Source organism: Fusarium musae, chromosome 1 (assembly GCF_019915245.1).
Source record: "Fusarium musae strain F31 chromosome 1, whole genome shotgun sequence".
Taxonomy (NCBI): domain Eukaryota; kingdom Fungi; phylum Ascomycota; class Sordariomycetes; order Hypocreales; family Nectriaceae; genus Fusarium; species Fusarium musae.
This window is the reverse complement of record NC_058387.1, coordinates 5,977,873-5,991,554: the sequence shown is the minus strand read 5'-3', so window position 1 is coordinate 5,991,554 and position 13,682 is coordinate 5,977,873. Positions and strand designations below refer to the sequence as shown.

The window sequence follows — 13,682 nt, the reverse complement described above, 5'->3', positions numbered from 1 at the left end:
CTGTTACTACCACCTTTTCCATTCCCCAGTCCAGTCAAATGACGCCTTATGTGGCACGCACAGCAGAGGGGCATATATGAGGGTTAAAAGAGCCTTGATTTCTCTTATATAATGGGGGAAGCTATGCTATATATATATAAGAGGAGCGCTAATCCTTGTTAGGTAAGCTAGACTGATCAAGGCTACCTTATCTTTTAATATACCCCCTAGTTAAAGCTATAATATTTAGAAAGGGCTTTAAGTAATTATATTATATATAGTAAAATATAAAGTGAATATTAAAAGTATTATTATAATGCTTAATAGTAGAAAATAATTATAAAAACCCCTTTAGCCTCTAAATTACTCTTAAAAAAGTATAAATACCTCCCTTTTATCTTATAAAGTAAGACCTTTTTTTTTTATCTTTCTATTAAAATAGTAAGTTATTTCTTAATATAGTTTTTAAGTATCCTAACCCCTATTCCCTAATACCTTTCTTAGCCTATAACCCCTTTTTCTATACTCCCTTCTATTATATAATACCCTTTCTTATACTCTATATCTAACTTAATTAATATTAAGCAAGAACCTGTAATAGCTCTTAAGCCCTTTGTAAGGGTAAGTTATCTACTGTAGCTATAGTATTAGCTAGTAAGGGAAGTAGGCCTACTTGGCCTAAAGGTAAATGCTCTGCCTTACCCCCTCCCCCTCTACTATCTCTATCCCCTACTCTAGCTATACCTAAAAGGAAAAAGCTTATTTATTATTACACTAGATAATAGGTTTAGGTAAGCTTATCTTTCCCCTCTACCCTTTGGTATACTTTAACTTATATAGGATAATCTTTATAAGGCTAATTATTTAAGTTAAAAAGAAAATAGTCTTCCCCCTTATAATTATAATAACTGTTTAGAGATTATTAAATCTAATCTACCCCCTATTATAGTTTTTACTAATAACTATTATAAGCTCCTTTACCTTAGTTATATTTACTCTTATATTACTAGTAAAGGTGAACTTAAGTATTGTAAGGTTAATCTAGATTATTATATAAAATGCTATGCCTTTTATAAGAGCGGTAGTTATACTTATAATCCTATATATATGCCTTATAATGATTAATTCTGGCAGCTAGCTGACTTTAAAATAGTCTTAATATAATTAAACCTCTTATATATATCTTAAAGAAAAATCTCTAAAATAATAAGGAAACTGTAAGTCTTATACTATATATCTTTACTACCCTTATACTTAACTAACTCTTATTATAGGCGATCTCTAATACTTATATTATATTATGCCTTACTCTAGATTCTTTATATAGTAAGGATACTATAGGATTCTTTTTTACTTATAACTAGGCTAGAAAGCCCCTTTATATGATTAGTAAAGCGTTAGCTTAGGAGTTAGAGTAAGGTTTAGCTAAAGCTAATGCTAGCGCCTGGCCTTAGGGTAAGTCTTTAGCTGATTAGAAAGAAGCTACTTATAAGCTTATTTATACACTTAGTGCTTTACTTTAAGCTTAGGTAGTATAGGTTATGGCTATTATTTTTAGGTTTTACTTATTACTCTATTTAAGCTTTTAAGACCTGGCAGGTACTGGTAATTCCTAGGTAATAGAATATAGTAATACTATAAAGTAGTAGTATAGCGCGTGGTTTAAGTCTTACTATGTAAGTAAAAGAAATTATATTTGCCTATTTATTATTATACTTAATTTTTTATAACCTTAATTCTTATTATATTTAGAAGGGCTCTAAAGTGCTTAAAGCGTTACCTTAATAGGGCTTTTGTAAATCTATCTGTAAGTATATCCCCTATAGGGAGATAGGTAATCTTAAATAATCCCTTTTAGTATTCTTATCTTAGCTAAAGGTTATAGATATTAATATAGCGTAGATAAGTATCTATTTATATACTCTCTAGCGTAACTAAATATATAGTCTGCTAATTATTATAATATATATTCTAAGGGGCTTTTAGATTAAAGTGTATTTCCTTAAAAAGGTATTTAAAAGCTATTAATTCCTTAGCTATTTAAACTAAAGAGAGTAGCTTTGCCTCTATTATAGAGGTGATAACTATAACTTGGCGAGAGGCCTTCTAAATAATTAGTCCTTTAAAAAGAGTGATTAGATAGCCTTATAAAGACCTTCTTATACTTTTATTATCTGTAAAAGATATATCACTAGCTATTTACAGTACTTAAAGCTTATCACTGCCTCTATATTAAAGCGCAAATTGCCTTATTAGATATAAATAGCGTAGCGTTTAGTTAGCAGCTCTATAGTGCTTTTTTAAAGGGTTTGTAAGGTATCTTGATAGGAGGGAAGCTATAAAGGCTATATTAGGGCGTATTATAATTGCTATATAGAGAATTAATTTAATCTTTTCCTAATATAAAAGTACCTCTCTTTTAGTAGCTTAGCTTAGGTTCTAATAAAAAGGGGTAATCAGGATCAGTATTGAAGGTTAAGAGACCTTATTATATACTCTAAATCGCGTATAGATCTTCTTAATATAGGAATTGTAGCTAAGGTAGATCTTCTATACTTAGCAGTTATAAACTATCTTTATACTAAGAAATTACTTTATATTACCCTTTTTACTAAGCTTAAATCTCTTCTTAAGGCTATCTACTATAAGTAGAGCTTATAATAGGGTATCTCTATAATATAGGATAAGAATATTATCTATAAAGAAGACTAGGAAAATGTCTTGCTTTATAGAGTAGTAGAGGTAGGGCTCCTCTTTACTAGCTTTAAGACCTAGTTTTTTAAGTGCTGCTGTAAAGGTCTTGAACTATAATTAAGGTAAGTCTCTGAGGCTATATAGTATGTGATTAAGCTTTATATATATTCTGGTAACTTTAAATCCTGGAGGAAGCTTATATATAACTAGTATACTATACTTGCTGCATTTAGTGTTAATAAAGGCATTTATTATATCTAGTTATATGATTTCTAGGTTAAATTAGGCGGCTAGGGCTATAACTAAGTAAAAAGAGTATGCTATAAGGGTAGCTATATATATGTTTTCTATTATAATTATAGGTTATAAGTCGCCCCTTATATAAATACGCGCTTTATATTTCTTAAGGTAACTGTCTTTATTAAATTTATAGGTATAAACCCACTTTAAAGGCAGTATTTTTAACCGAGCTATTAATTATTAGATCTGCCTCTATGTGCACTTTAAGTGTAGCTTATTAACTTCTGCCTACTTTGTTAGTTAAAATTAATTACTTAATATATAATTTTGCTACTCTTTGTATATTACTAGTAGAGGCAGAAGGTTATCCCTGTAGAGATTCCTTTCTAAGGTTTTTAGCTTTAATATAATATAAATAGCTAATCTAAACGCTTAGTATATATACTAATAGGCATATATCGCGCTTATAAAGAAAAAGAAGGCTATTTTAGTACTATTATCAGGCTTCTAGGTATCTTTATAGTAATTAATTATAAAGAAGCTATAGAATGCCTGTTATAAGCATGAACAGGTAGTTAGACCTATAGTTGCTATACTTTGATTATTTTATATTATAGGTTGCTATGCTTAGGCTGTTATTCTTAATCTTAAGCGTATTATTATTTCAGTCTAGGGTATAGGAGCTTTTTACAGGAGCGGCAGTAGTAGTATTGTATTTTAGCTACTCTGATTATTATATATTGCTAGTTATAGTACTCTATTAAGCTCTATTACCAGGTTCTGTATCTGCTATCCCTAATTATTACTCTAGTTATCTATTTTATTATTCTTAGACTGTTAAAAAGGTGATATAAGTATATCCTCTTCTTTATAGCTAGCTATAATAATTATATTACCTATTAATATTCTTAGTAATTATAGCAGTAACTCTAGGCTTTATAGTGCTTCCTGCGTACCCCTAAGGGCTTCTAGCTTAGTCTATAGTTATATACTTAGCGATTTACTTACCTTAATTGTTATAAAGCTCTTAGCTATTGCGTTAGTGTCTGTAATGCTTCTATTATCTTTTTTAGCTTTAGGCCTGCTTAGCTCTAGTATTACTTCTAGGGTCTGAAATCTATTAGTAATTTAAATTAGTATATACTGGTTTTAGTGCTTATTAGCGCTTCCTGTAAGAGTAGCTATGCTTTTTTTAGTTACCTCTACCTTTAAGTTTAGACCCTTAGAATATGTAACTTAAATAGGTCTATCTAGTAGGTTGACCTTATTATTATCTTTTTTTAAGTTAAGGATCTATACTTTAAATACCCTCTCTAGGAGCTTTTTTATATACTCTTTTTCTAGTTAGTAGAAGATATGCTTATTAAACCTAATATTTTAAGTAACTACTACCTTTCTAAGTTAAGGTATCTATATTTAGTATATATTATATGTTATATAGCTTATTAAATACCTGATATAACCTCTAGGGCTTGTTTTAAATGCCTTTTTATATATCTTGGCTTCCCTATCCCGATCTAATAGATAAGCTTGGTAGCTATAGGCTTATATACTGCTTTAATTAGGTCTAAGGTCTGCTATATGCTTTCTTATCTATAATAGCGCTTTACACCTAAACTAATTTTATAATACCTTTATAGGAGTCTACTATCCTTTAGTTACCTTTAGGCTTATATTAAGCAGGAAAGTAGCAGTTTGTGTGCTCTCTGGCTATAAGGAATAAGGTAGCTATGCTCTATTAAGTATTATATTTAACTTTTCTAATACTTCTTTCCCTACTTATTCTGCCCTACTGTTAGGTTCTTTTATATAAGGCAGTGCAAGCTCTGTATCTATACCTTTAAATTGCACTTATTATAGGAAGTTAGTATTACCTAATATATAGATTATAGTAGGCTTATTATTACTATATATTTTATAAATAACTAATCTAAACTAGCATTTTACTTAGCATTTAAACTAAAATAATATATTAAAGACTGCTAATTTTCTTTTACTTTTTAATAGGATAGTATATAGCTAGCTGCTAAATTTATCTTTTATTACTAATAGGTAATTTAAGCTATTATATCCTGTTTTATATTCTTAAAGGTCTTAATAAATCCTTTAAAAGGGTCTTAGGGAGTGATCTTCTAGTAGGTGATAACTAATAACTTGTATTATATATATTTAAGTATAGGTCTTATAGTTAATGCATGCTATTTTAGTAATTTATATATTTCTTCCCCTATTTATAAGCTTTTTAAGTGCTTTTTTTCTTAGGTGCCCTGATCTTATATACTATAAGGTGCTGCTACTATTATAGGCCCTCCTTTTATCTTTTAATAGTCTCCTTGCTTTAGAAGTAAAAAAATGTATTATACTTGCTCTATTATGCTAGAGAACTACCTTATTGCTGATTAGAATTATGCTTTTAAGTATTAGGTAGTTAATAGATAAATAGGCTAAAATAGGCTTAAATTAGAGTACTAAAATGTTATATTTACGTTATAGTTATAGAAGGATTACGCTTTTTAAGGGGTTTCCTTATCTTAGGGAGTAGTTAAACCCTAAATACTATACTCTTAATAATTGCAGAAGGGCTTCTAATATAATATTTATATAGAATCCTTTAATAATAATAATATTGCTAAGGGTAAGTGACTAGGTTCTTGCCCTTACTAAGCTATTTAGGATTTTTTAGATTACTTTAGTCCCCTTTTTTAAGATTAGGAAGCTTATATCCCCTGCTTCTATATAATTACTGTTTATTAGAATAAAGGAACCTTTTTTAAGTAGGGCTACTGTATTTACTAGGTAAGTAGCGCTATAGGTATTTAATAAGGTGCTTTATATAAGTAGGTAAAGGGATCCCTTATAAGTGGTGTAAAGCTGTATATTATGCTTGGCCTTAGCTAAGATATTAAGTGATAGGATAAAGTTTATTAGGTTACTAGGATAAGTAGATAAACTCTAGTTTCCTTAATCTTACGAGCTTCCTTTACTACTATTTCTTATAACTTTTAGCTTAAGCTATTTCTAAAAAGGCTTATTAAGCTCTTTATAGATTTACTTAAGCTTACTGTTAGAAGGTTTTTTAATATAATAAGGGGCTATGCTAGTAACTGTATAGATAAGGAGGGCATATTCCTTAGCCTTTTACTAATAGTTATCTCGCTTATAAAGGTAGTTATTATGCTTTTTTAGCTTATCTGTGTAATTACTAAGGGTTATATAGACTAAATAGCTTTTGCTAGATGGGTTTCTTTTAATAACTGTATGTAGCTTACTAGCTAGCTCTATAAGGGAGGTTTTCTTATTGGTTTTTTCTTTTTTAAGGAGCGCGTTTTGCTTAGTTTCTGCCTATAAAGGGGCTATCTTTTTCTTAACTGCTTTTAAAAAGCAATTAACTCTTAGGTTTCCTAAGATCTTAAGGATATAATAAGGTCTAGCTTATATATAAGCTTCTTACTATTATAGTAATTACTATTTAGGGCTTTATTAAGCTTTAGAAGTATTATTAAGGACTTTAAGATATTTTTAGGTAATCTCTTTAATTATAGTTATTACACTTAATACTAGATCCTTTTTTAGGCCTTAGAGTAGCTAGCGAATTATATAGCCCTTTAGGTAATCTTCTTTAACTTAAGTAAGTATAAAAGACAGGATACTAGAGTTAACGCTTTCTGTAATATAGGCTAGGATTTGCGAGTGTTTATTAGTATATTGCCTGTATTATTTTTAAATATATTATAATCCTAAGAGGGATACTTTATAGAAGATCTTTAGATTATTTATAGAGGGTTTAGAGGGCGGTTTTTTTCTAACTTTAGTAGTAGCTACCTTAATCTTATACTCTATAAGCTTTCTCTTAATAAAGGTATTAAAGTCTTTAATTAGAGGTTCTTGTAGCTTATTAGAAGCCTTATTAGCATGCTTAGGGTTAATTTGTAGCTATGCTCTGTATACTTTAGCCTGTAATTTGATCTCCTGAATCTATAGAATCTAGTTATCTAGATTATAAAGGATTATGTAGGTAGAGGTATGTAAAGCGCCTTACTTATTAATAGTTATGCTTTATAAGCTTAGTAATCCTTTTAGGGATATTAGTTTTATAAAATAAGATAAATAAATATGTGTTAAGTAGTGTAGTGAAGTTACTAGGTCTTATACCTACCTGGGCTTATAATTATAGCATGTATAGCAGAGGGGCATATATAAGGGTTAAAAGAGCCTTAATTTCTCTTGTATAATGGGGGAAGCTATGCTATATATATATAAGAGGAGCGCTGATCCTTATCAGGTAAGCTAGACCGATCAGGGCTACCCTATCTTTTAACACCTTATTCGATCCAGGGCCCACCTCCTATATCCCCTAACTGTACTATGGCCAGTCTGCCCATGCAAGGAACAAACCCTTTGCAGGTCTGGTGGGGAACCGCTGAAGGAGCCATTGAAACAGTTCAGCCTCCCAACCCGGAACCCAGCCTATTTGTTGGCCCATCGACAATTCCTGATACAGGGTCTTGTCTAGCTTCAATATCTATCAGCTATACAAGCCAACAGCTTTGGTGGATCACAGAAACCGGGGCTATTGATGGGCTAATTTATGACGATTATATATGGGCGCCTCCCGGGACGGGAGCTGGCGAAGCAATTCCTTTCAACGTAGCTGGTACAGCTTCTACAACCAATGGTGGTTCCATGACCGGTCTCGTGTTGGAGGGCAATACTGGGGTAATCCTTTTCTGGGTTGATCCTAACGGTGCCATCGCATACTCCAGATGGTTTGCGACCTCGGGCTGGCAGGCTGTCTTGGATGCGCTTCCTCAGGGAACAGCAAGCGCTGCTACTCAGCTGTCTGCCCTGTCTGTCGGCAGTAGTGTCTATCTGTTCTGTGTTTCTCCAAGTGGTGCAGTTGTCGGTGCCAGTTGGACTAACGCCTCCTCGGACGGTAATTTGGGTTGGATGTCCCAGTTTACAGTTCCGTCATCTGGCACTGCGGCGCCTGGGGGTGGATTGGCTTCCTTCAGCGTAAGCACAAAGGAGATTGCGGTTGTATGGACCACGGCACAGAATAACATCGAAATGTCTCTTATTTACGGTGGTGAATCACCTCAAAACATACAGCTACCTCTTACTATAGCGCAGTCGGTCTTGGGAGGTACTGGTATAGCAGCTTATTCCATGGAAGCAAATCAGTGCTCCATATGGTGGATTGGACAGTCAAGCGATCTCAGGAGGACGAACGTGGATCTCACCAAGCTCCAAGCAACATCAACCCCCGATTGGCCTGTATTCGAGGACCTTGGGCCTGGTTCTTGTAAGCAAATGCGGTCTCTTATTGTTCAGCCAGTATCTGCAACGGGAATTTATCTCTTGTATGTCACTGCGGAGGGTACTGTTGCAGGGTTGTCCTATACGTCCTAGCAATGGAGCTTCACTATGGCTCGTAAAACGCTGCGTTTAGGTCTCAGTACTATATCTTTGTTGGATCATGTTTCCGCAGTGTCCCTAAATTTATCATAATAGCATAGTGACTCTGCTTCACACCACATGTGGGAAGAGTCAAGACGTACTCCTGCGACTAACAAAGATCACGCTTGCGTTGGCGTCTTGTCGCTTTATCTTATCTTATCCTATCTGGGTGGGTCCACCCATCACTGATGCCGAAACCTAAGGGAACGGAAGCGTGCCGATTTACCCTACGCCAATCTCTAGCCACTGAATTGTTTGTCATTGAGAAAATTATCACTGTGAGCTCTTCACTAAACGATAGGCCATATGCTACATAATGCCAAGTATTTTAATGCTATTTATAGTCAACAAGGCTTGGGGCTGAGATGTGGAAGTGAGGGATTGGCGCTGTGGCTTGCATGGTGTGTAAGACAAAGTCACACAGCCTGAGTCTTCTCAAAATCAGGCTGCAATTGTTTTTTCTTCTCTTTTTCATCATTGTAACATCTCAGCTTTTATTTTCGAAACTCATGACAAGGTCTCAAGCATGGATATCGGGTGGCGCGAAGATCCCGGCTTGGAGTTCGTAAAAGACCGAATTTTCAAGCACCTGAAAGCTCATAACGATACGGCATTGCGCTTTATCGAGGCTCCGTCTTTTGTCGGAAGCCCAGAAATCCGCGGCACGATGAATATTCTTTGGAGTTGCGTTATCACTCTGATCGCTTGCCTATACACAGCGCTTCATCTTAACGTCCCAGGCGATACAAAGGCTCTTCCAATGCTCCGGGAAAAGTTCAAATGGGTAGTCATCGGGCTCGTGGCTCCTGAAATCGTGCTTTATCTTGCTTCGTCACAGTTTCTTGAAGCCAGGCGACTTTCTAAAGAGCTGACGCTTTTATGGCGGCAGCAACACCAGCCTGAAAATGACAGCACTTTATTGTGCGATTCGGAAGAACAAAATGGTATCAAGGTCAGGACTCCCGATTCAGATGATTCTGGTCGTCGATGGCTAAAGACCTCACCTAGGTTCCGTGTTTTGATATAAGATATGGCTTTTTCGTCATGATGGGTGGTCTCGAGGTCGACGTCAGTAAATTTGAGCACTTCACAGGACATTGGGCAGCTCGAGGAACATTGCAGTCTGGCACATTACGGCTATCAGTCAACGGTGTTCTACAACTTGCAAGAATGGGCCATTTCCTTCCCATTGAACGATCCAAGATCAACGACAAGAGCAAAGCAGATACTTTGCAAAAGGTTCTTGTCATGACGCAGGTCCTTTGGATGGCAACTCAGTGTATTTTTCGTCTGGGATATGGGCTTCCTCTCTCGCTTTTAGAGATACACACAATGGTACACGTTATATGTGCGGTTGTAATGTTTATGTTCTGGATCAAGGTCAGCTCTAGAATCCGTTGTGCGGGATTTTAATACTAACTGTTCTCCTCCTAGAAGCCAAAAGACTTGTTGGACCCAGATTCTGTCGACACGACCAAATTTGAGGACATTGTTGCCCTCATGGTTCAAGAACAATTCCACTGGAATAAGAGCGATGAGTTTATTTTATATGCCAAACCATTAGCCGATGAACACAATGATAGCCAAAGCCAAGCTGCGCTGGTCTGGGTGCACTCTACCGATACGTCTCGACGCAAGTATTTTCAAGATGATCAAGGTTTAGCTCAACAAATCAATTTGATTGAAGATGACGGAAATCGTATCATGTTAAAAACTGGCGAGGTTCTCCCATCAGGTCTTGGGGTCGTTGCCAGATCTTCTAGTTGGGAAACGGAGACTATTCAGCGAAAGGTTCTGCCTTCGTGGTACAATGAACATGCATACGATGATCCCTGGGACATCCCGGACAGTATTTGGGTTACCGAGTGGGTTGAGGCTGAGCCAGTTCCTCCGACCGTGGATCTCTATGCCGAGGATATTCAACGATGGAACCATGTTATACGAGCAATCGAGAACCTTGACGGTCAAATTCAGGAGCCACAACCGTTCCGTGACAGTCATCAAAGAGCTCGATATCGGGATCAAAACTTTCACAACGCTTTTTTACGATCTGCCGGAAATCTTCAGTACTCAGAAGAAAGCCGGGTTGACCCGGATCAGATTCTTAGCTTCATTATCGATAACCCCATCCTGCTAGTCCTCCTCCTCGTTCTCCCGGGTCTATACGGCGGCATTCATCTTGGAACGGCACAAATACTATTTCCCACTGACATCGAGAAGCTTCTTTGGAAAATTGCATCTATTGATATCATCGTCTCGATGCCAATATTCCTGATAATCTCTGTCCTTGGCCTTGGCTTTTCCCAACGGTATCTCAAGTATGAGTCTATTGCACATGACTCGTGGGCAACTTTATACAAATTTCCGGCACATCTGATTTTTCTTGGATATAGTCTCTCTAGAACGTTTCTCGTTATCGAATCATTCATTAGTCTGAGAGCGCTTCCGATAGGGGCTTACTGGACACCTTCGTGGTTGCAGATGATACCACATGTTTGAGGACAATACCTGCATTCCTAGGATAGCGACCTAGTGTTTGGGATATAGCCTATAAAGCTCTCCGTATACCTGTTGGTTTCTGCTACTTCCCAATAACATGCACCAGTTAATACGTAACGCATGCTGCTCTGCTCTATGCCAGTATTAATAGCAATTAACTATTTATCAATAACAAGAACTAGGCCTGAAAGTCCAGTAGATAGGTAGCAATGTCGAGTTGACTTGACATATTATCAATAGGGACTTAAGAAAGGCTCTAACATTCAATCTTACCGCCCTAGTACACATCATGCCCTGAAAATATATATAGTTATTGCGTCAACTGGTTTAACGCTGATCTCAGCGATAAATAGCTAAAAATACATAATAATAATCTAGTTTATTTAATCTATTTTAATCTATTAAATATATCTAGTAATAAATCTAGCTTTAATCGCACTTACTATAAGTATAATATATTAATAATAATTTCTCTATTAAAGGCTAGTTATACTATTAAAACTAAGATAAAGATTCATAGAGAGAGCTAAATGATCTACTTAATTAAGGAGCCGACTGAACTGGAAACAGTCTATTTTACTATCTTCTAACTTGCTGTAAGGCTATGTCTTTATTAGAGAGATTATAAATATTTCAGGTTTAAACTATCAAAAGCAAAGACAGAAATAAACCGAGCCCCCATAGCTGGTAAGACAATCTTCCAGACGCCGCAGAGCAATAAGTAATATTTTTAACCTTTTCTTTATCCTTATCCCAGCTCACATCACGCCCGTTTTTAACCACCATTTCATGGCTATGCTCGAGGTCCACTGTACCTCTAAAGAGAACTGTAAAATCACCAGTATAAGCCGTTTCATCTTCGTTTATACGGTTACGATCGGTTGAGTAAGACTTCCTTATGGAATCTTTACCAAATGTTCCAGCAAACGCGTGAAAGGGACCCTTCCATTGGAACTCAGCTGACTGAGGATCAAAGCTTCCAGAGAGCATAGTGTTGTTTGCAGGTTCTACCAAAAGGTGGTTGCTTCCGTTGGAGTTGAGTACTGGAGATGAGAACTGGCTGCTGTCGGTTGCTCTGTAGACTCCAAGCCCATCATATGCGCATTCAAATTGGTATCCGTTGTCCGTATTGGTTACGTTCTGCACCCGGCAGGTTGGGTTGCTCCGGCTCACAGTATCGGACGGATCGAGCCCATACATGACTTCCTTGTAGTGGAAGTCTGATACGGTTTCCATGGCGAGGTTAACCGGCGGCGGGAGGAATGTATCGTCCCGCTGTGCGAGGAGCTCGGACTGGTTGGTGTCCTTGGGCCAGCCATAGAGAACGCCAAGAAAGGGATTCTTGGGGCGTGGGATATAAGGTCTTGAATTGCCTGCAGCGGAATGGAAAGGATCTAGTATAGCCAGCACGCCTGTCAGCTCCCAGTTGGCCTTACTCTCTGACTTCTGGCAGGTCCCGTTGCAACGATCGAGCTCGAGCGAAATTTCCTATTTTAGTGTTAGACAACAGCATGCCCTGACCTCGAGATAAAGGAAACTTTGTAAACTTACTACTGTTCCGTTATAGTACGTGCCAATCCAGCGATGCAGCCATATTGGACTGATATGACCAATTTCCATCCGACACGGGTCACTACGCGCTTTTTCCTCGGGGCTAGGACCACTGTCACCGCCACTGTCGCCGTCACTGCTTCCTCCACCGCCGCTTGATCCGCCGTCGTAGTCGCTGCCGCCTCCTCCACCTCGACGCCCCTGCACATAGAGCGCATTTGCAAGGAGCACAATAATCAAGACCTGGAATCGAAGCATTCCGAGATATGCCATCTTGACTATGGCGTACAATTAAGACACGGTCCTCGAAGGATGAGAAAACCAAGAGATGGTAAATCGCGCAAACGATGGGCAAGGTAAGCAGAATTATAAAGGAGGAAATTTACGCCGGTCATGCGGATTCAAGGCATATTCCTGGAGATCACTTCAGCCGCACTAAACGTGCGCCAATAGCCAGCCACTGTTTTATGCTTAATCTCACCTAGTTAGTGATTAATGGAGGTGATCGGCGGTTCATGTGATTTAAAGTCTGACAGCGTGACGGGGGTGTTAGACCCTAGTGCGTTTGCATTGCGTAAAAAGTGAGTCTCCTTCCATGTCTGAACTAGGGTCATGGAAACAAGGAGAATCGATTCAAGAGTGAGTCACAGATCCACCGATATGCAGGCCCAGGCTCTCAGGTGAAATAAATGCTTTGAGCTTTGTCTGGTTACCCGACTCGGACTGAACCCTCTAGTAAAGCGCTTATAATATCAATATCTCGCTCTTTTACATTTTTTGTTATATATTATTTAAGGTAAGGCTAAGGGCTCTAGCATACTTACTTATAGTAACTTTAGCCCTTTTATATTATAGTAGTTTGATCCAGAGCTTAAGACTTTTAGCCTATAAGCTCTAGTAAAACAGTTTACTTAGAGATGATAGGCAGATAGATCGAGACTATAACTAATAATAAAAAATTAGTTTTTTACACTCTATCGTTAAATCTATAGTTTAGTATACGGATAAACTAACTTTTCTCTATCTATAGAATTTAAATATTATAATAGTGAGAAATATAAGCGTTAACTTCCGCTTAAGTCGCTTTCTAAATTAAGCTTAAACTTCACGTGTCTCTTGTCTATCTTTACTGACCTATCAATCATTAATATCCTATCGTAGCGGGTCTACTACTGATAAGAAATGCTATTGTTGTTCCGGGAAGCATACAGAGCTACCCTAAGCCGGTATCCATGACAATTAATTGTCCCGAAGGCTTCGGC

General features: G+C 36.8%; 3 protein-coding genes across 3 annotated transcripts; 2 read left to right on the top strand and 1 right to left on the bottom strand.

The window, feature by feature from the left end:
- Positions 1 to 7,278: 7,278 nt before the first annotated feature.
- J7337_001840 (uncharacterized protein) lies at positions 7,279 to 8,219 on the top strand (the record flags this gene model as incomplete). The annotated part of the gene is made up of 2 exons (XM_044819573.1): positions 7,279 to 7,999; positions 8,095 to 8,219. 2 exons carry the CDS (start codon positions 7,279 to 7,281, stop codon positions 8,217 to 8,219), a joined length of 846 nt encoding a protein of 281 aa, XP_044687275.1.
- Positions 8,220 to 9,417: 1,198 nt separating this feature from the next.
- Positions 9,418 to 10,869, top strand: J7337_001839 (uncharacterized protein; the record flags this gene model as incomplete). Its single annotated transcript, XM_044819572.1, has 2 exons — positions 9,418 to 9,627; positions 9,805 to 10,869. The coding sequence occupies 2 exons, from the start codon at positions 9,418 to 9,420 to the stop codon at positions 10,867 to 10,869; spliced, it is 1,275 nt and encodes a 424-aa protein (XP_044687274.1).
- Positions 10,870 to 11,508: 639 nt separating this feature from the next.
- On the bottom strand, positions 11,509 to 12,693 carry J7337_001838 (uncharacterized protein; the record flags this gene model as incomplete). Its single annotated transcript, XM_044819571.1, has 2 exons — positions 11,509 to 12,357; positions 12,421 to 12,693. 2 exons carry the CDS (start codon positions 12,691 to 12,693, stop codon positions 11,509 to 11,511), a joined length of 1,122 nt encoding a protein of 373 aa, XP_044687273.1.
- Between the last annotated feature and the right edge of the window lie 989 nt (positions 12,694 to 13,682).